The sequence below is a fragment of the Bombus fervidus genome, chromosome 2 (assembly GCF_041682495.2).
Source record: "Bombus fervidus isolate BK054 chromosome 2, iyBomFerv1, whole genome shotgun sequence".
In the NCBI taxonomy this organism is placed as follows: Eukaryota; Metazoa; Arthropoda; class Insecta; order Hymenoptera; family Apidae; genus Bombus; species Bombus fervidus.
Window position 1 is genome coordinate 9,398,675 of NC_091518.1, and position 22,517 is coordinate 9,421,191.

Consider the following 22,517-nt stretch of genomic DNA (forward strand, 5'->3'; position numbering starts at 1 on the left):
ACATTACTATCGACAATTAACACGAACTCTATCCATCGGAAGCTGAATTTAATTATAACAAAGTTCATCGTTTTTCCATTGTACTTACCTCTACTGTAATGCATTTAGCATCTATATTCAATTTCTACAATTAATCATGCTACACTTACGTAACATGAATATTAACCTCAATATGTTAATTTTATTTAGTTTCCTGTGATATACGAAATGTGATTGAAATGTATTACAACTTGACCCGATTGCACATTGCGTTGGCTTCTCGTAGCTGTACGTAAATGCAATTCTCTAAATAATGCTTCTGTGCAACAATGCTTCCTATACAATTGGACATTAACACCCAAATGTTGAATAATCAAATAAGTATTTGATAATATAGTAAAACTTCGTTTATATGAACATATTGGAGGATAAGCAGTTCACAAGTGGTTGGGGGAATCAGTGAACTCTTATTATGTATATGATCCATCTCAATTTACATGTCTTATCTATGCGATAAATGGAGTTCTACTGTACTTTTAGGTAATTTCGTTTCATAAAAATGGTAAGTCAAAAAATGTTGCTAATTGTAACAGCAACAATTACAACTAATGTACATATTGTTCACAGTTCTCCACCACAGACGCACATGATTGTCAGGAGAAATCGTGAAAAGAAACAATCGCTTTTCTCGCTGAGTTCATTAGCGGCACAAATTAGTGCCTATACTTGAACGAACGCATCGTGCCAGTATTTTCTACAGGCAAAACGAATCGGAGTTCATCCGATGAGCATTCACGATGCGTTTCCACGCGTACGAAAGGAATGTGTCCCTTCTCCATCTCGTTGCTTATTGTTCGTTCCATGGGTGCGGTTTGATTCGACTGTATTTCGATCCAATTCCATTCTTCTCTACCTTCTAATTTCCTTTCTTCTTTTTAGTAAACAAAAATATTATTCTGTTAATGACGGGTTTCTTTTTTTTGATGTCTTCATTTAATAATTCACTTTATGTTTTTGTTGTGGTTTAATAATTGATTTACTCTGCCAGACACAAATAACGTCTTTCCTATTTGCATTTAATTGACGCATTATCCTTCGTTCAACCTATAATTTGCAATTGCAATTACGTATTTACAATTATAATATTGATTATAATTTTATCGCGCTATTCTGTTCTGACTGTATTATGTTTTGTATGTGTAAAAGTTGCTCTTACATGACTTTTTTAAAATATTAGTCGCATTGTTCTTCTCTTTTCATGTCCTGATATGTTTTCTCCCCTTTCCCGTTGTACGTTTTTAACTGGCTCCATATGAACCATCGACATTCCAAGATACTAGTAGGTAAAACACGAAGGGCTGGGGGATGCTTTCGTTTCTCCCTCGTCCTCCTAGAAAGTCCTGTTTTATCTCTCCCGGATTCCTGAACGCCAACTCATCGCGCCTTATTGTGATGTTGATGTCACGTCTAGACCGTGCCGTGTCTACGCATTGATTCGCGTGAATTAAAAATTGGAACGTGCATTTTATGCACGTGCACTTCTGCTATTTTTCGATCTATGAGTGTAATTGGATAGAACAGAGAACTGTGAAATAGAATTAATAGGTACATTAATAGAATGAATAGAAAATTAATTATGGTTGTATATTATGAATTTATTATATATTACGAATGTATATTGTGATATTTTGTAGTGTTTGGTATATCCATTGCTTATTCAATATTCATTACAAGATAGAATTTTTATATTTATAAATGACAGTATTCTAATATTTCCAGGAAAGTTAGAAAATTATTTCGGAGAATATCTAGTTAGTAAGGCTTAATTTGATATCCTGAGATGGTGCTAATTAAGAACCGCTATTCCCCGTCGGCGTTAAACTAGATTGGTAATCAAGCCTGGATACTCACCTGTGTTCACTAGTGATTCATGCCGCTAGTGACGTTTATCGGAGATCAAACACGAAACTTCTGATGAAGAGTAAAAAGACTCAAATGAACAGGACGCTTCGAAGGTAATAATGAACAGTTATTAAAATCATACGAGTCGTGAGACAAGAAATGCGTAGTTTTCAAGGAAGAAGAATATTCGACCTTCAGAGTTAAATTCTTCGCATCTTCTTTCTATGAAAAGTATCGCGTGCGTTGAAGCAATGGTAATGATTGATTGAAATGGAATTATATTTGTGTTTGACGTCATCGATGATATCTTTCAAACAATTTAGCTTCAGAAGTTTTTCATGTTATGTTTGGTGCCTTACATTTTCCACGAAACAGAATAAGTTTGTAACCTTTTCTTTTATCTTTATTTCTTTCTTGACACGTTTTTTTCAATCTCGTTTTTTACGAATTTTGCATATCTTTTATCTTTTTTTGTAGAAACTAGATATCTTTTAAATTTATTGTTGCAATATTGGGTATTTTTTTATTCTTTAAAGAAACAAAAAGCTTTTTAATCTCTTCAGCTATTATGAGCTAATTTTGTATTAATGCAATATTTAATGTTTATCAACATTTAATGTATACTCAAATACTTAGATGAATCATTCCTTAAGAGATTAATACTCTCTCTGCCAATTTTTAAATTTTACACTCTTTTATTTTTCCAGTAGTTCAAAGAATTTTCTATTTTCTCTTGTTCTAATCCTTTTCCAATCTTGTTCCAATTCCTTCTTGGCTCATTTATATTATGCGATGGGGCGTCGATAAATCGTTAAGCGATTAACGTATCACCGCTAAGAGCGAGGGGAACGCGTTATCTCCGCTGGAAATGGAATTTCTCTCGCGGCCGGCGTGGTTCTTTTGTGGCTCTCGACTTAGACGATTTCGAGAGACCGGTTTCATCCGCAGGTATTCGCGAACCTGACGGCCTTTCCCCTTCCAACCGTGGACGATCGCTAACGACATGGATGAGAATAAAACAGAGAGACAGAGGAAATACCAATACGTTCGAACGAGAAAGAATCGTAATTTATATGGAACCGGTCGTAGGTGGTACGTCTCATTAAAGCAGAGGAAATGATCGTGGATGAATGAACGGCGTCGTGTGGGTGGCTGCGATTGCCAGCGGACGGCTAAAACAAAAGTGAAACGTTCCACTTGTACTTGATAATATAAATTGTTTTTTTCACGTTATTTTAAAAATTACAGATTATCAATATAAAAAAGATTATGTGTTTGAAAGGAAATGGAACTGCAAAACTTTCTGGAATATTCTAATATTTACTTACATTGCAAGTAATTAGAGATGTCGTGTCAGCTGATGGTATAATCAAGGTAAAGATCAGTCGATTCGCAATAGTTTCGTGTGACATACAATCTGATTACTGAAAGTTATCCGATTCTGAACTTGGTACGTAGTGGTTTCCTTTGCTTTTTACGCGACACAGATGCTTCCGATATGAATGAACTCCATTAAAAGTCTATATTCTTCCACAGCAAATGTGTAGCTAATCAGAAACATTACATAATAATTAACTAAGTTTAATCAGATTGATATACATGTTGATTGGTATTTACATATTGATGCAAGGCTTCTCTATGTAACTTCATTGAAAAAATTCCACTAAAAAGAACTTGTCTGTTGAATTTATTACCTGTGCGTTTAATCATGTTGTCGACCTTGGATTTTATTGTACCGTTTTATTTAGAGTTTTACGTGACTATGTAACGTCTTACATTTTTTGCACCAACTGCCCTAAGGTGATCCTTTAAAGCGGAGTATATATCATGATCACCATTCAACAGGAAAGAAAACAACGACAAAAAAAGAGTTGCAATAAGGCTGCAAGAAATTGTTCAAGGTAAACGTCAACTGTTGGGCATGACCGATTCCCCTTCTTCTTTCACCCTTTTTCTCGCTATGACAACTTCCTTCATCGAGCCTCTTTCTGAAACATGGTGGAGGACGTGAAAGTGAGGGGACAGTGGTGCTCAGATAGTTAAAAAAAAAGTAAAATCATTCCTCTGGTTTCAAAATCAAGACATCCGGCTCTCTTATACGTATAAGTAGAGGAAAGAGAGATATAAAGTATTATAAATAAAAAAGGTGTGTCATTATCTACTATAAATAAAGATTATGCTGTATATTTGTATAATATTGAATTAAAATATATTATGTTATATCAAAATATTTTAAAACAATATTTAGAAGATTTTTTAAATTTTGTCTAAAAAATATAAATAAAAAAGTCGTTGATCCTTACATTCTTACTAATTTAATAACATTTCTATCTAGAAGTTTCTCTTCTAATCTTTCTAAAAATTCTATACAAGATATTTAATCTCTTCTCATCATCTGAAAGATCAACTTTAAAAGATACGCTGTAGTCGTATTAGTTTAAAGCAATTACTATATAAAAAACAAATTTATAAAGTCTTTTGTTATTCGTTGTGCAAATCTCGTAAGCGGTATTTGCACCGTTTAAATCGCATGAAATGCGAAATGTTTTGTTGATGAAAGCGTCCCTCGCCAAGTAATCGTCATCTGCATCGTGATTCGTACGATTTGAGGTACGCTGACACCTGGTATGCCTCGACTTTGGTGAACACTTTGGTGGGGTCTCGGGAGCTTCGTCGAGACGCGCGAAACTGGAGACTTCAGTTGTCACTGCGACGCCAGTGGAACAACATTGTGTTGTGTAATTTTTTCTCTAGGAATCTAAATTGTTAAGTTATTCATACTGTTATTCACGCGTTGTTAGTTCCATAAAAAACGATGTTTTTGTGTAAAAATAGAATTTTAATAAATTACCATCGGACTAGATTCAACAAGTGTTCTCCATTCAAGTGCTTCGTACAATTTTTAAGTAAAAAACCTTTTCATCCTCGGTAAACTTGCTTTTCTATGTGGTCAATGCTACAAAACACTTTAATGCAAATATCTGATTAATCTAAAATGAAAGTGTATTTGAATATTTCCATTCTTTCTATTTTTTAATTATATTTTATTTATATTTATCATTGCTTAATAATTTTTTCCTATGTAAAATTGAATTAATGGTGAGAAATAATAATCAGTGTTAAATTATGTAATCGGACATTCAGTGAATACCAATTGTACATTTTATTTAAATTTGACTGGTCAAGGAGTCACACGTGCCGAGTAGTAAATCCTGCAAGGATCGATAGCTGTGGTATGGGAAGGAAATCAGTGGACATTTACTGTTCGCCACAATCCTAGGTATTTATACTGGCAGTTTCTCTCTCGTTTCACTTTCCTCTGACGATGTTCGTTAATTTCGTAACAACGAATATATCGGAATCCGGTATATATTTATGTAATGATTTATGTTACGTTACTAAGGCGAAGTAGCACGAATATTCGCGCGTGCACATTAAACCAGCAGCTGCGCGGATATCGTAAACAAGAAAAAAGGCATTTGTCTTGTCTGATAACAGCGATACAATAAACGTATAAAACTGAAGGTCTTCATTCCGAAATATACTGAAATTTAATTACTTCGTAGCAAAAAGGACTGTCATTCTCTTGTTCAGACAGACATAAAATAGACATGTATCTTCCTGAAAAACTGAAGACAGAAAAAAACATATTTATGAGTAACATAAGCTTTGTATTATTGTGAAATATTCTTTGTTTTAAAAAAGAAGATATATAGATGTTGTCTAAGATTTTAAAGTCCATATAGAGTCGCACGAATAGATGACTTGTGACGAAGATATGAAATATGCTTTTAATTCTACTGTATATTGTATGCGTACAAAGGCTCGAAGACAGGATCCTTCCGGTGATTTTGCCTCTTTTAAAGCTCATTTTGTATGAAAGACGTCGAACAATGGCGTGTAAAATAGGGCGACATCGCACTTTCAGGCCTCGATAAGAGTCGCACGTTCATGAACCCTGGGAATGGTTTGTAACCGGAGAATTTAATTAGAATAATCGTCGCACGTGCTGAACGTTTTCTCGCGCGAACTTACTGAATTCCCGCCTTCAAGTGTTTGGAATGCGTTGAATTATTTGCGAATCTTTGAACTTTTTCTCTCCAACTAGTGTCAGTTACTTTAGAATATTCCGTTGTATTAAAAAAGAAACATCTTAGGACATTAGCATTTTTATACGGTATGTATTTTTCCTTCATCCGGCACCAATCACCTATGAATACTTTATCTTATTAAAAAAAAGCAACATCTGAATTCATTTTTCATGTCTATGAATAATTAAGAGAAAAATGAAGAGAACTTTAAGAATAAAAAAAAAGAATATTACAAAATACATAGTATTATTGAAAAATTGTAATATCTGTAGCATATTTATTGTGTGTATACTTTTAAAAAAGAAATTATTACATATTTATGTATATTTTTATTTAATTATAATATGTAATTTAATTAAGGCATCAACAAAAAGAAGATTAACTTTGCAATTACATTCACTATCAATAAAATGTGCTGTACACAATATTATTCTTTCCGTCTCTTCATTTTTCAAATAATTACCTTTGTCTTTGCCCAATTAATTGTATAGTAATGTACATTTTAATATAATTCAATTCATTGATGACGACAATCATAATTTATTCTAATCATGAAATATACGTACGCGTATCAATTATGTATACAGTTGATTACACTTTCATGAATGTAATTGCTAAATCTGATCCAAGTGCGGGATTGCACTTTGATGTGATCTTAATCATGATGAGGACTTTGAATTAACAGCTGTACAATTTATTTTAGTCTCCATTTTATACGTTCTGTTGTTCCATTCATTATGATTCTATCGATTTCTAAAACACGTAGAGTATTTAGCAACATGACGTCATTAATTATAACAATAGAATATTTTGCTTAGAAATTCTGAGTAATTTTTATGATAGTGTAAGTCAAGTCGATAAAACAGTGCGAGTATTTAGTATAACGGAATCCATCTTAGTACATGTTAATATACATAATTACATTGCAGGGATTAAGATGTCCCATTTGTTTAATGTAACATCACGTATAATCGCAATTCATGACTTCTCAATTATTCTTAAATATTTTGAATCGGTCGTATTTTTTGTTGACATACAAATATGTTTGTTACAGAAATACGTTTAATAATAATTTAGATAGAATAGTCATATAAGATTGGATAGTAAGTATAGATAATATACTACAGATTAAATAAAGTATAAGATTATTCTTAAAAAAATATGCTTTTAGAATGATAAATATTGTCTAGATTGGTAATTAAAGAATTTACGTAGAAAATGAAGCTATTTTCCTTTGGAACGCGATTACGTAATCTTATGAATTTTCTATCCTTCTTACAGTTGGCAACACCACATTTTGGCAGGCATACGTTCGTACATCCACGTAACGCACAAATAGATCGCGATGGGTTTATCTCATTCCCTATAATTAAGTACGGGAATGATCGAGCGCGTCATTTTTACAAAAAGACTGACAGGAACTCATGAATTTTACGATGACATGGTATTCTAAAAAAAGCATGGTATTATTATATCTAACTTAAATGAAGGAAATAACTGGAAATAAGCGATAGCAACTGCGTTTTAGTCTAGTCTTGTCTCATTATGCATTCTTTTGTTATGAGGTTTTCTAATCGGCGCTGGTTTCCTTTGAGATATACGATGAAAAAAAAAAAAAAAAACAGGAAAATTACATATCATTAACCAGTTTAGAAACTTCTAGAATGCAATACAAACCGAATCGGGTGGAAATTTATTCTACGAGGTATCCAAGTCTAGTATCATATGAAACAAAATATTGCAGTACTTACATCTGATGAAAATACATATTTGGACACTATATTAAGCTTTCATGTATAAATTCTATGCATTATATGAAACATTTGAAACAATCTGAAAATGTACATTCAGTAAAGAATTAGTATACAGTATAAATAACCAGCTTAAACACATAATAAACGATAAAGATGGTTCCACTGAATATTGAGGTTTATTAATATAATAGATAATTGTCTGTTTAAATACTTTCGTAATCTCTATGAAATGTATATTTGCAATAAATACCTTGTATGTAGCTCCTAAGTATGGACGTACATTTTTAGATTTGTTTCAAACCTTACCAATATAATCATTATAGTCACATCTCATTAAAATGCTAATAAAATTGCAAAATTTTCCTTATGATATACATAATATATTCATAAAAAATTTCTACAAGTGTTGAAATACTTTTGTGAAGTACTGTCTATGTCGTACATATTTGCAAATGATTTAATTGAGTTGAGAGCAAAGATTTAAATACGATAATCATGCAATTTTCTAGGCGTTCGCAAATCTTCTAGAGTTCAGTAAACTACTGGTCACGGTGACGTGACTGTGAGCGCCGCATAAAGGGGCTTAATGGAGAAATGACTTATTTCCAGCCGTAACCCGAACACCAGTCCGAACATAGGTAGGTCACATCATTGTACAGAGTCCCAACGCGCCACGGTTTCATTGCGTTGCGTACCATATTGCGCAACACCGGTCGGTATCTATTAACTTCAGATCTGGTATCGTGAAAGTAAAGCGCCGCTCACAGTCGCCTAATAGAAGATCCAGGTAGCACTATTGTATTATAATATAATGTTGTATTATAGTTAGATAATTAATAACGAACCTCTGTGATATAACTAACCATCACAAACATTGACAGAATATTTGACTTCAATTTTTGTGACTAACTTTTTATTTAAATTCTGAATATTAATAATTCAGAGTCTCATTTAGAGATACTTTTCAGATACTCATTTAGAGAGAAAATATGTATTTTTATTCTATAAAGAAAATTGAATTTAGAAATTGAATTCAGAAAACTGATCGTATACGAACCATGGAAATTTGTGTTCCTTTGGTAAGAAACTTTACATGTGAATTATCTTTATACATATATTAATAGAGCGCATATATGAAATAGAATCATAAATTCTACGTTTCTATATTTACAGTCTTCTCAGTTACATACATACTTACCATTAAACGAAGAAAGTATTCGTGCTGATAATACATACTTTCTAACAGGATCTCATAACGTTATAGCTTACTTCTATAGAATTTCCTATATTCGTGACACATTCATTTGAAATTCGCCTGTTGCATATTACGAAACACAACTTCGCAATAGCAAGTTTTGTATTCGCTATGTACCATTTAGGTTATAACGCACATGGTCCACGAAACGGGTATTTAATTGACTGTTTCTTGTCCCACGAGGTCAGGGCAATCGAATCAACGACGATGAACGATGCTCGTAGTTCCCACGGGAAAAGGTTACGTTTTCTTTTAAGTACGCTTCGAGGGTCTGTAAAGGGACCAGTTCATTCCTCCTGAGGAAACATTTCCCGTGCAACGAGGTGTGACGTTTCATTATATTGTAATTTCAAATGATTCATCAGTCTGAAAAAATTACCTGACTTTGTTGACCTTTTTAGTATACGAATCATAACACATAAAATATATAAAAATTATTTACATACATAGATAAAACTTCATATAAATTATTTTTACCACTTTCTTTTTATATTCATAAAAGTCAGTCATAAGCTGATAAATAGCTAGATACGCTACTGTATAATCATTCCAAATTGTAGAATATGCAACCAATCAAATTAATCATGTTCCTTCATCCTAGTTTGAAAGTTCGCCTGCTTAATGCACTTTCAATTATGTTCGACAAAAGCACTAGGAGTACCAAACTAGGCTAAATAACTGTTATTAAACCTTTTATTTCTGTAATTACTAAAAACATGTAAGTGTTTTTAATGATATTAATATTTTCGTTTTTGAGACAGAGGCATAATTACATATATTTATTAATTTTTATCATATCGGTTTCATTGTAATTACACTTCTATATAATATATGTATTTATGTGTGTACATCAAATCGGCAGCTCTGTGTCAATAATTAAATACGCTACGTTACGCGCAGTACTTTTCTCAAGTAATTGATTCAAACCGATTGAATCAGAAAACGATACGTATATTCCCAGACTGACGATTTCTCTTTATTTTTCAGACGTTTACGGGGTGACGGATAGCGGGCGCACGTGACTGGTCACGTGGATAGAACATCAGAGAAATCGAGGAACGCTGATCGTGGTGATTCTCCGACTGTTTTCCTTCGTTTAAACCCAGATAGAGAATTCGACGCGTGACTTACGATACATCAAAAGAGATTAAGAGAAATTTCTCTTTGATCCATCGTCTGCAAATCAGCTGTTGTGATTCATACAATGATCGCGTAAGGTGCAGGTGTGTTTGCGGGAAGTGAAAAATTTGCGGTTTGAAGATCAAGGAGGTGTAATTTCTCTGCCCGTCGCAAGGGGAAACCTTGATATGAGCTGACACGTCCGTTCAGGTACAGATATTAACTTATTAAACAGATCGTCCTTTAATAAAAAATTTTATGATTAAAATTAAAAATCTAATTATTAAAAGATAATAAAAATAAATTTCAAATAGCTCGATTAATTTTTTCCAATTATAAACATGGTACAATTTAATTTCGACCGAAATTTGAAGAAATGTACTGAAAATAGTGGATCTATAAATGAATAAATTATTATATCCATGAAATTCAGCGTGTAAGGAGTTAATTCTTCTTCTCCAGACTTTAAAACAATTTAAATTATTTCGTTAAAAATTAAACGCTTAGTAAAAGTTGAAATCTGAAATTTTTAATTTTAAATTTTGATTTGCTTATTTGAATTTAAAATTCTGTTTATGTAATAAGTAACGTCTAGGTAACGAATTTGCATTGTTCTATTTGAGTTGGAAAAAGCATAGGTATCTTTGACGAGGTCACGAAGAAAATCTTATCACGCTTCATCGTAACTTCACAGCCGCCGGAAGTGGTAAGAAGAGGAAGAACCGCAGGATGCCTGGCGAGGTGCGCGCGCAGCCCTTAGACCCAACTACCTACGGTGGTAGTAGCATAATGCAGCCCGACGAGGAGATTCAGTACGCGCCAAGGAGTCGTCCTGTAAGCTTTTACGATAATTTTAAGGTGAGTCCTAGCACCATACCACGTGTTACTGTTTACGTTCGTATCTTGATACACATTCAGTGTTGATAATCCATTATAAGATTAATAATATACAGCATAACGGACAACGATATTTAGTACTTAAGTATCATCAACTAAAGGGTACTTAAATAAAAATTAATTTTTATATTAATATCTCCATATAAATGTTAATCGATTTTTCTCCTTACATTTATTTATGTTATTTAACTAATTTTTCAGATTGAATACTAATTAATTATCTTATTTTATATATAAGATATGGAGTGGTGTGTGGTTGATTTTCTTATCAGATAATATATGTTTGTGGATCACTTACTGATCAAGTACGTTTAATTAATTTACACTTGCCTCAATGAGCAGTCTATAGTCTGACCACAAATTTGGTTAAACGAAAAATGAGAGTGAGATAAACCGTAATGCATGATGTATGAGAATTATCGACTCGTATATAAATAAGTAAAAGTAAACGATGCTTATCTGAGAATACGTTTGATCAACAACATCAATTTTACATAAATTAAAGTAAACATATAAAATGAATGGCTGTAATTCGATCGTATAATTGGACGTTAAAATTAAATTGTTTTTTTTTTTTAGTATAAGTCCATATATTTGATTATATGTTGTTGGTATAAAAAGTACATATTGTTATATAGATTCTCTATGTCGTTTAATTGAAATGTAATCAATTCGTAATAATCTCTGCATTTTTCTATTTCGCTGTTCAGGACGTACCAATGGTGACACCTTGCGTGACTTCCGCTCTAAGCGCCGACAATTTGAATCAGGTTCGTGACAACGGTATTAGCTCGTCGATGATCACGGCCAATAACAACAATAACAACAATCGAGTGAGTAGCGCAGTCAGTGCTGGTAACGTGTCAAAGATCCAGAATGCCAAGGTCACCGGTAAGTTTAGTGAATTTTCAATTCTTTTTTTCTACTTAATTATTTCCCTGATGGAAACGGTTACTCATTATCAATTCAGATATAAAATATATATACAATAAAAAAAGAAAAATAAAATAAGTACATACTATTAAATGATGTTTTAATATTCTTCGTTATTTTCTCCACTCTTGAGTGTTAATTAAGATAACCGGAGGGATTTTTAACTTTAGACAGAATTGGATATGCCGTCACTCTCCCTAGGAAAGTTATTCGACTGTAAATAGAACGGTCACGAGTGAAATTCGGTCGGACACTTTGCTAGCACCAAGTATTCGAGCAAACTTTCTCGAATTTCATTTTATTCGTGCATCAGACAACGTCGTGGTAAAACAAAGCCGGGCAGAAAATCTTGCGCGCTTTCTAGCCATACCATCTTGATAATATATATGATTCTAATAAAAAATTGAAAAAGAATCAATTTTTTAAAATTCAAACTAATTATAATCTAATTAAATTGGAAGAAATCTAATAAATTATAATTTTCTTTTTCTCGTATAATGGTCGTAATTTACCGTGGCAGGTGCAGTATCGACAGGGAACATTGGGAAAATCTATCGGTTAGAAAAGGAAAAAGAGTTGGGTCGCGCCCCGTCAATGGCCAATTGTTTGTCAACCACGGTTCCCGTTAACCTGGCAGCCGCTCAAATTGCAGGTCGACACACGCCCACAAGGAATTCCCTCAGGCACAGCAGGATGATCGTATTGCATCGCAGCGGTCATCGTAAGTACACAACCACTTTCTTTATTTAATTCATAAATCTCTACTTGTTAATTTCTTCCGCTGTTCTTTTATATTTCCATAAAATTTGTCTACTTATCTCCCAACAACATAGATAAAAATATAATCCTCTCTAAGGATTGACTTTCTAAAAAAGATATAGAATTAAGATAATTCAAATAATAAACGAATTATTTTATTTTGTTAGTTTTGTAAAATATTTACTAAGTAACAGCGTACCTTTTGTTAAATTTAGATCATTCATTTAAATTATTTAAAAGACAAGGTGTTTAATTTATCATTAATTGGAGGTTAAGATACCATTGTTTAATCAAGAGACATTTTTAAAACTGCGATCAGCCGCAGTGTAATTTCCAAGGTTGAATGCTTTGAACCGAATATATTCTTCTGTTGCTCATAGGATGTTGCTTGTTTTTGCTATTATTATTTTCTGCTATTTAAAATCAAATACAAAAATTAAACATGCTAAGAAATGTAAAATTCAACTTAATCGATTCCTACTTTATCGTCATTATAATAAAAAACATTCAATTTTTTATGTGTATAAAAATATGGTAATATATTCTGAAATAGAGCACAAAAGTTTATAAACCTAATAAAACTTCAGGTATGTGCAGTGAAACACGTGCAACAGAGTTCATCTTTAATCCATTTGTTTAAAATGTACTTTAAGAACTTACACTGAATCTTATTGGTTTATCATACACCGTATGATTCACACTATTAGATATCCTAGCAGGTCGTTGTACTTTCTCTGCTGACTAATTTCACAAAAAGTTAAAAAACCTTGGATGTATTTAAGCCCATGTCTATTAACTCGCAGGATATCTCATATCGGATCTCTACAAATTATTATTGAAGGTATTAGGAAGAGATTAGATACTTCGAAATTGTACCTAGAAGGTTCTATATAGTAACAGATTCTTGGAACTTCCATATCTCCCTTTACCATATTAATAATAAGTAAAATATCCTAATGTATAAAACCTATTAGAAGAAAAACTTTCTCTTAGGAATTCTATACGTTATGTTAGTTATATATATATGTCGGAAATGAAAGGACAACAGGACTCCCGTTGGAATCACTCGGAAAAGTCCAAATGCTGTAGCAATTACGAAATAACCCAAACACAGTTATTCGAAACTTGAGACAATGAGCTTGGGTTCGAGGCGACGACCGATCGCCGAGCCACGGCCACGGGATGAACGTTCCACCTAACGGAGACGTGGAATTGCATAGCCCGCCTTTAATGAATCGGCCGTACCGATATTTGGCAATAAACGACCGAACGGCCCCGTAGTTAGCGACATACGGATGGTCGCCAGAGGGTGACGCATCATACACAATTGGCAGTTGGCATTTGTTCTATCAGCCCGTATACCTGTCGCCCGTTATGGGATTTGCTCCGAATAATCCGATGACCTGGTGCCGTGAGGACACCTCATATAGCTTTGGTGGGCAACGAGGGGAGAGCATTATTTTGCTTGCAGTCTTACTAGCCAGAGACCTAGTATGTGAATAGTACAGAGTAAATCGAGGGACAGGTATCACGAGGTATGCGAGTTAGATCTTGAAGCGAAGTAGATCAGTTATCCCGTAGGCCGTAGATTCGCTATACCGACCCCACGATAATTGTCGTTATCGTTCGAGTTTTGAGTCCAGTAGTTGATCCTGTATTTGTGACAATAAACGATATCATCGATTGTACAACGACGATGAGCGACCCAGGCGCAGATTCTTTACACGCCCCAACCAAAGCCCCAACGCCAACCCGACATATATATATATATATATGTCTTTTACGAAAATTCTTGACAGATAAATGTTATTGTGACCAAATATTTGGTAATAAGATGACTTTACTATTTTTGCTTTCATCAATAACATGAATAACACAGACGTAACGCCTGTTGATTAACGAAATCAGAGATCAGAACAGGTATGATACATGCGAACGAGGCTCGAATGACACTGAGCGGCCTTTCACGGTGCAATAAACATTCCTTCAAAGGAAGGCGGAAAGCACAATATTGCTACAAATAATTAATAATTTATATCACGAGCGACGCGTTACCTTCAGGTTTCCTTTTTATGAAATCTAATATTCTAAAATTTTAAATTTAAGTTTGTAGAATCTTTCGAAATTTAAGTTCTTCGAAGTTTGATTACGTTTAAACTCGTTGTATCTTATTGCATTTAGTTTTCTTCATCGATTCTTTCTCGTCGGGTTCTGTATAATGTAATATCTATCTCAAGTTATTTCTCTTAAGACATAACTTGTTAAATTATCACTTCTGTTAAAGAAAAGATTGGACGTCAATCGTTACACGTATACAGCCAGGTAATCATCATAACGCAAATTGGTCCAGAACAAGTCAATCTCTCTTGAGAGCCTTTCCAATGATGAAGATGCTAGTTGCGTGACTATCGCAATCTATTTCATCCTGCATTTGTGACGACGCAGTCACAATAAAACAGTGATATCGAGATTGCTGCCAAGATAGTCAAAAAAATTGTGGTTAAACCCTCAGGGTATAGAAAAACCTTGACATGTTCTTCTTTGTCTTTCATAACAAACATGTTTCAATTTTTATAATTATGTTGTCCAATTTAATATTTCTTATTGCATAAACTTTATGTTTTTTTAAAATAGTTGTTTTCATCTTGTATAATAAAAAATGATAATGTCAAAATTTTGTTAAAATTGCTTCATTGAAAGCAGGTGAAACGAAGAGGTTAAGACTTTTTGGTCCGCTGGTTGCCGTGGCCGCTTTAAAGTGGTTACACATGCTTCTCTGTGAATAGCGGAAGTAGCAAGCCGGAAATATATCATGTGATCTTTTTTGAAGTGCATTCGTTCACGGGTTAGCGTGTACGAACTTTGGGTGTAACTCTAATCGCTTCTTCCGCTTTGCGTTTTATTTGTTCTTATACTAAATTTTTCAACAGCTGATTCATGGTCTATTCGTGTACATATGTGTAATCGAATACGAAATGTTTCACAAAAAATTTCCCGAATATCGTGATTCTTGCACAATTTCTATTAGCCAATTCCCGAGTTATAGGTTTATATAACTTAAGTAATATGATACTTTCAAAAGGAATAATATTGCAATGTTATGTCAGTTTAGCGAGGAATTTCTTGTTTTGCATTGAAACAAAATGCACAAACAATCGATACAATATTTTGATCCTTCATGTAAAATGATGAAAGCCGAAGTTCAATATTTTTATGCACATTTTGAGGAAATAAATATTGACACATAAGATATTTTGACTTGTTTTCGGTGTGTTGATTTGCTTAATTAGATTTACACGCTTCTGGAAAGGAGCGTTTTTTCCTCTTTGAAGTGTTACGTAAATAGCACGTGTGTCTTGCGAGGGTTTAAACGGATGAAATGTGAGCATTACTCGGTTTGGTTTTCTCCCATGTGGTAAAACTTGGGTTTGGTTCATCCCCATTCGTTGAATTCTATTTTCAGATGCAATAGGCAGAGGGTACTAAAAAAAAAGAAATCGATAAAAATTTCAGCAAAAAGAAATTTAGAATAGTAGAATTCTTTCTACTTCTAAAGAAGTGTTGATTTTTTAAATTATAGTTTAATAATGAATGATATTAAGTTTATGATATTCATTATGAGTGTGTTGTAACGATAAAGCGCCAAATGAGTCACGAAGCTTGTCTGGAAGGTCAGATATCAAAACACGCGTATCTAAATGTTAACCTACATCGCTGCATGTTTTTAGTGATAATATACTATGCAGCTGAAGTATTCTTTTACCGACTGCCATTTTATATATTAATGCACGTCTATTGGTTATTATTACATTGTTACATTATCAATGTGAAGCATATATCTATTCTCTATTTTTGTTAAATTTATTTCAACCTGATTATAATTAAACCTTACCTGTCTTACGGAATACTTGTTATTCTGCAAAGGAATATATGTTTGGAAATTAATGTCACTCAATGTGAATAGACCTAAATAATTAAATATGATATATACCTGTGATTTTCAATATTAAAATCTGACATGTGACTGTGATTTTTATACTGACATGTGACATGTCGTATAAAAAGTTACTGAATCTGTCGTGACTATGAGGTGAACGTACACAATCGCGTAATGTACAGTGATATCTGAGTTGATTAAGGATTTTCAAGAGATCGGAAGTATCGTGGGCGATGGTAGTTCTCTACAATGTAGTTACACAATTACCGTGTTTCTTCTTACGCAAGTTGAACACTCGAGTCATTATTCATGTATCGAGGTCACCGGATAATGGAAACGTACCACCCAATACGTTTTCCCACTTGCGTTGTATATTGTAATTCTTGGCTTGTCAAAGTCATTTCGAAGATGATGGTTCGAATATTTCAGCCAGTTATCCTTACCTATACACTATATTATTGCTGCACATGTCTAGTACATTCATTTTCATATAGATGTCTCACTATAAAATCTCAAGTGTATCATAAGTATAGTTATTTTAATTCAATTAATATCAGTATTAGTATAAGAATGCAAGGCTATATTTTCATGTTAACGGAAATTCTACAAGTTTTATATAAAGTCCAACATAGTTTTTGTCCGACCCCTGCAGACGATATTCTGCAGGAGAATACTGTTCTCTTATAATGAGCATATATACACACGCAACAAATACAAACATAAGATCCGCATACAATGGGAACGACACGCATTCGAGTCTTGCATTCTTACACCGTGTGAATCGTTCCGCGAATGAAAAAGCGATAGCGTGCTTGCATCCGGCACAAATCACTTTTTTGTCATGGAAAATTTTGAATACGAAACATGAAACGTTTCTCTTACATTCCATTATATTCATTATATAAAGAAGTTTCTTCTTTACCTAAATTTTATTAAAACATGTTTCTTACTCGCACTAAGTAATTTTGTAATTTCTATATAATAAATTTTCAGGTTATTTGCATATTTGATCATATATATAATAATCACGGCAGTCGTGACTCGTTATTTGAAAATGTAACACATATCTACAATATGCATACACAGTGATAGACAGCAGAAAGTTAAAAATTGATATACTATGAATTTCATATTAAAATTTGTTTACCGTATTAGTAATAATCGTCTATTCTATGATACATATAATATTTATCGGTTTATTATAGTGTTTTTTTATATCCCTTATTTTATAAACTTTCTCTTGTCCGTTATTGTATATTAAAGTTTTCTATAGTATGTGTCCAAATACTTTCGCGAGCTACTATAAATCCGATTGGAGACTAGTCCCAAGGGAGATTAATTTTTCTCTTCTTCTATTCTTGTCTGTACATACGTCTGGTACAGTTAGGACTCGTTCTGTATGCAAGCCTCGTGCAAAAGAGACCCCTTATCGATTGTAGCGCGACGAATGAGAATGCGGTGTCGCTTTTTGCCCCGTCGTAAACTTCGTATATTCCTTTTCTCGCCATACGCGTTATTCGTTGGTCATCGATCTTCAGCCACCCATTAATATTCTTCGAGTGTCGACTAATATCCTGTAAGAAAAGAGCGAAAGAATTTTCTTTTATAGAGAGCATTCTATGCAGTGTGAAGCTCAATCTTCGACTTTTCTGAGCTTGTACCCGTTGTACCCCGTAATACAGTACAACCATTATAATTTTAAATCTTACCGTTTACAATACTGTAAGATTTCTTTAAATTATTCAAAATAAATTCTAATTCTTTCTCTTGTAGATACGTTTTGCGATTCTTCAAAGATTACGTGATCGAAGGTGATGTTTCCAGTCCCTTTTCAAAATCTCCGTGTTTCATATGTGAATGAGATTTACTCATGGTATTGTAGGGTGCAGTATATCATTATCGACTAGCAGTCAGGCAACGAGGGTTTAAGACGCATTTGCTATTCTTCGTGCGAAGAGCTGTCCTTGCAGTTTTCTCTTTCCTGGATATGGGAAACTCAGCTGGGTATGCAGCCATACAGAATTATTTCTGGGGATTATTTCCCCCCTTCTCCAACTGAAGCTTTTCCAAAATCCTTCCAGGCTATTATGAGTTCTTCGATTCTACCAATATGGGTATTGAATACGTTAACAATGGATACAGAAGAATTTTATAAAAATAACAACCAAATCTTTTAATCTATTCTTCTAACTAGACTGTGAATGTTTATGTAGATAAACTTAAGCAGTGATATGTTTCATTTTATACACCTTTAATTATATGCTTCCTGCTCTTCTGTACCTTTTTTAAATTTCTCATAAATGCATAAACATCTATAGCCTACCGATAAAAATGTTCTTATCGTATCAATCGTATCTCTCAATAGGAAAAGCATATTTTATTGTATCTGCCATTACGTAAGATAATCATAGTGCCTACGTTATAAATGAAATATCGTTAATTCCAGATTTCTTTGATCGTACCTGTCACCGATTTCGCAAGACCGCTAATGGAATCACGACCTATCGCCATCAACATTAGCACAAGTCAGCATGACGGTGGGCGAGAGCGTTAACGCGTTACTTTTCTTTTTTCTTTTTCTTTTCTCTACCTTTGAATTACCGTTGCAAACGGTGCACAAAGAATTCTGGTGGGTGAGTTTCCTGACGGCGAAGTTTGACATCGCATCGGCAAGGACGGCACACGTTCGGTCGTTCGGTTGAGATACCTTGTAAGGAGGGACAGCGAGGTCGTTTCGTTCGGAAACTCTCCTTTCTTTCGGCCCTACATTCGTTTCTCAGAATCTGTCACGTCGTATCGACCGTCGATCGCTATGGGAAAATGTGTGTCATGAGCTGCGAGAAAAATACCAGGAGATAGCACCGTACGTGCCCCTGCGTAAAAAGCGGCATGACTAGCTTGAAAGAAATCTTCCTCTCGCTCATATGTATATAGGTTATGGCTCATATTGAAGTCCAAGTCTTGCGCTTCTCATTGATAAACATCAGTGTCATCACACGACTGCAGGTTTTTATGTTTTTATAGTAGCGATTTTCAACCGGTGTGTCATGGGAATTTTTTAGATATGCAATACCTAACTATATAGTCAAGGTTTACATTTTCGCTTATTTTTTCCCCTTAGATTATCAAATAAAAAAATGACAATATTCGAGATAACAATAACCGTCTGATGTGAATGCCCTATTTTGAACCGAATATGTATAATATATTCCTTTGTTTTGGTGTGACATTGAATTTCAGTAATTAGGCGTGCAATGAGGTGAAGAATATTGAAAATCGTTGATCTATAAAAAAAGGGTGCAAAAATACAAAAATGTACATAATACGCAAAAATGTATAAAATATGCAAGAAGCAAATCTCTATCAGAGTCCTGCATATACTCTTCTAGTTATTTTCATAAGAATATGAATTTGTATAAATATCCGCAGACTAGTCATCACATCAGTACCATCATTTTGTTATTAATATTTTCATCGGATTATGTATGAACGTATCGGTCATTGCATAATAGATAGAATGAAATCATTTTTTTGTTCGTATACGAAGCGGGTAGGATGGATAGAGGTATGTTATGTAATTGGATAGGTGATCGAATGGTATTAGCGATCCCATCTTTTAACTCTTCGTTAAGTGAGACGTTGGCATATAGATTAAAGGTCTCACCTGTTGATAAGGTTTTATTTTTCGTTGTTGATCGTTGTTGGTCCTTAAACGAGTTTAACATCATTTTATCTTCTTAATTAATTTAATCCATGTACATATTCGTTTACTATGTACTTTAATCAATTTGAAAAAATGTGTGATGGAAGGATTGATCGTCGTGATAATGAACAATATAATAAAAATAAAAATATTTAGTAATAGAACGAAACGTTTTAAATATTTCTTCTTTTTCAGGACCTCAAAAATTCCTACCGCCGTTGGTTTATCATTGGCGGTTAGGACGGTGTTTAGCAGCGTTGCAAACGATTCTCGGTGTTGCGATAACTTCGTTGTCATTATGGTTATTACTTTGGGCACCTCATCTACCTGTGGCAGATAATCCCTATTGGAGTGGAATGCCGGTAAGTATTCAAGCACGGCAGTCTTTGACTGTCTTCTTGGAAAATATCGTTTTCTGAAACATCGTTAGCTCTTTCCTTTCTTCATTTGCAGTTATTACTTTCGGGTAGCTTCGGTATTTGCTTGCTGTGCTGTTTCAAGAAGGAGTACCCCGTCATGAGTCCTGGATTGTGTCTCACTTTAATCAAGGTGATTGTTCATCATTTTAGAACACATGAATATATTATTTTCAAACGAAGTACTTTGTATTCTATAGAATTTTTTAAATGTCTAAAGACTAATTAACAAAATTTATTTAATCTTAAAGTAATCTGACATTGTTCAAATAAAATATCTATTTTTTTCTTTTTTGTTAGTATCGAAGTTTGAGTCACATATTTTATTCAACGTAGTTTATTGCTTTATTATTTACGTATTTTCACTAATATCTTTTCTTTTTATTGAACAGGTAATCAGCGTGCTACTGGCAACTCTAGCAACAGTGACCTGTTCCATCGCGTGTGTATTCTCTGCGATACACCTGGCGCGTTTAATGGGCCTGGAATGCAACCCAGCGCGAGTATTAAACGCTACCTGCGTGTGCAGGCCTCGGGGGAATACGTCGAACTTCACCGAATCGGCAGTTAGATACATGGATTTGAATTGTCCCGAAGTGGAGAGTATTTTGAGCATTCTTCTCATCTTTTCCTCCACTTGCAACGCCCTTGGAGCTCTAGTATCGGGCTGGTATACCTACCTACATTGGAGTACCAGACACAAAAGGCCAACATACATGCAAGTGAGAACCACTCCGATCAGTGGGAACAACTTCCTCAACAGCAGGCCAATATACAATCCAAATCTGAACGAACGATGACAGTCTTCACATGATACTGACGAAGAAACATCGTATCTTCGTTATTCGTCATTAACGATGGATGATGGTGTATTCTGAAGGTGTTTCGAAATTAACAATGACAATTACTCTTGGAAATTTAACAGTGGATGTTACACAAACGACAATAATGGTGATTTTACCTAAAAACACTCGTTGAAAGGAACGACAACGGACTAATAACGAAATACTTCTGTTTATGTTGAGGGTACATACCAAAAGTAACACGTTGAAATACGTGTGAGCTAGTCTTGGATAATAAAATAGATCTACAAGTGGTTCTTGAGCGAAAGTTTGTAATACAGTATGTATAAACTTAGGGATATTTATAATTGATTAAAGTGGTATTTAATAGGTAAAAGTCAAGAAGACTAGGATAATGATCGCGTAATTAAATTTACTAATTATTTAAAAATCTTCTTAATGTGTTCTTAATATTTATTACATCATAACTAAGGAGTACATTGCTAAGTAGGTAGTAATTGGTATGTTTTTAAAAAGGATGAACGTAATTTGTAATGCAACTTTTGATAATTCATCGATAATGTAGAAAAACTTCATAGGTTATAATATCTGAACTAAAACAAATTCTCTTTTACTAAAGAATAACATATTTAAGTAGTTTCATATCATTATTATAAGGTTAATTAAAAGGAAACAAGCTCTTTTCGATGGTAGAAACGTATTCAGAAGGAAATCGAGTCAGTACTTGATTCCTGCAAAGTAATTTTCACGATTAATTTCCGTGTGGATCGTCAGTATTTTAGGTGTATTATAGTAAAGAAAGCAAGTGAATGTATCGCGCGTGTTAGTGTGCGTGTGTTCGTTCGTTCGTACGTGTACCGTGTTTGTAATGTGAGTAAGAAGTAAATTAGGAGCATGAGTGAAACGCTTTTTAATTTCTATATTTGTATATCATCGATTTTATACCTCATCGCTATTCCTGTCTTTAAG

General features: G+C 33.8%; 2 protein-coding genes and 1 long non-coding RNA gene across 7 annotated transcripts; 1 reads left to right on the plus strand and 2 right to left on the minus strand.

The window, feature by feature from the left end:
- Window positions 1–984: 984 nt before the first annotated feature.
- LOC139997983 (uncharacterized) lies at window positions 985–5,494 on the minus strand. Its single transcript, XM_072022149.1, is given in 8 exon segments — window positions 985–1,083; window positions 1,196–1,564; window positions 1,891–3,053; window positions 3,210–3,428; window positions 3,576–3,837; window positions 3,840–3,902; window positions 4,450–4,576; window positions 5,441–5,494. Coding segments are annotated over 4 exon segments (369 nt in total). The 3' UTR covers window positions 985–1,083; window positions 1,196–1,564; window positions 1,891–3,053; window positions 3,210–3,428; window positions 3,576–3,712.
- Window positions 4,564–21,855, plus strand: LOC139995513 (sarcospan). Of its 5 annotated transcripts, XM_072019101.1 has the most exons (9): window positions 4,565–5,161; window positions 8,336–8,513; window positions 9,969–10,310; window positions 10,724–10,958; window positions 11,708–11,888; window positions 12,451–12,651; window positions 20,525–20,691; window positions 20,783–20,878; window positions 21,138–21,855. In XM_072019101.1, exons 4-9 carry the CDS (start codon window positions 10,830–10,832, stop codon window positions 21,543–21,545), a joined length of 1,182 nt encoding a protein of 393 aa, XP_071875202.1. In that variant the 5' UTR covers window positions 4,565–5,161; window positions 8,336–8,513; window positions 9,969–10,310; window positions 10,724–10,829; the 3' UTR covers window positions 21,546–21,855. The 5 variants fall into 5 exon arrangements, with proteins under 5 accessions (XP_071875219.1, XP_071875202.1, XP_071875193.1 ...); XM_072019118.1 differs by lacking the exon at window positions 8,336–8,513 and having other exon boundaries at window positions 4,564–5,161; window positions 10,795–10,958; XM_072019092.1 differs by lacking the exon at window positions 8,336–8,513.
- On the minus strand, window positions 5,582–7,439 carry LOC139995585 (uncharacterized). The gene is made up of 4 exons (XR_011802010.1): window positions 6,895–7,439; window positions 6,539–6,725; window positions 5,917–6,091; window positions 5,582–5,839 (listed from the first exon to the last, which is right to left on the minus strand). It is a non-coding gene; the product is annotated as an uncharacterized lncRNA (long non-coding RNA).
- Window positions 21,856–22,517: the final 662 nt, after the last annotated feature.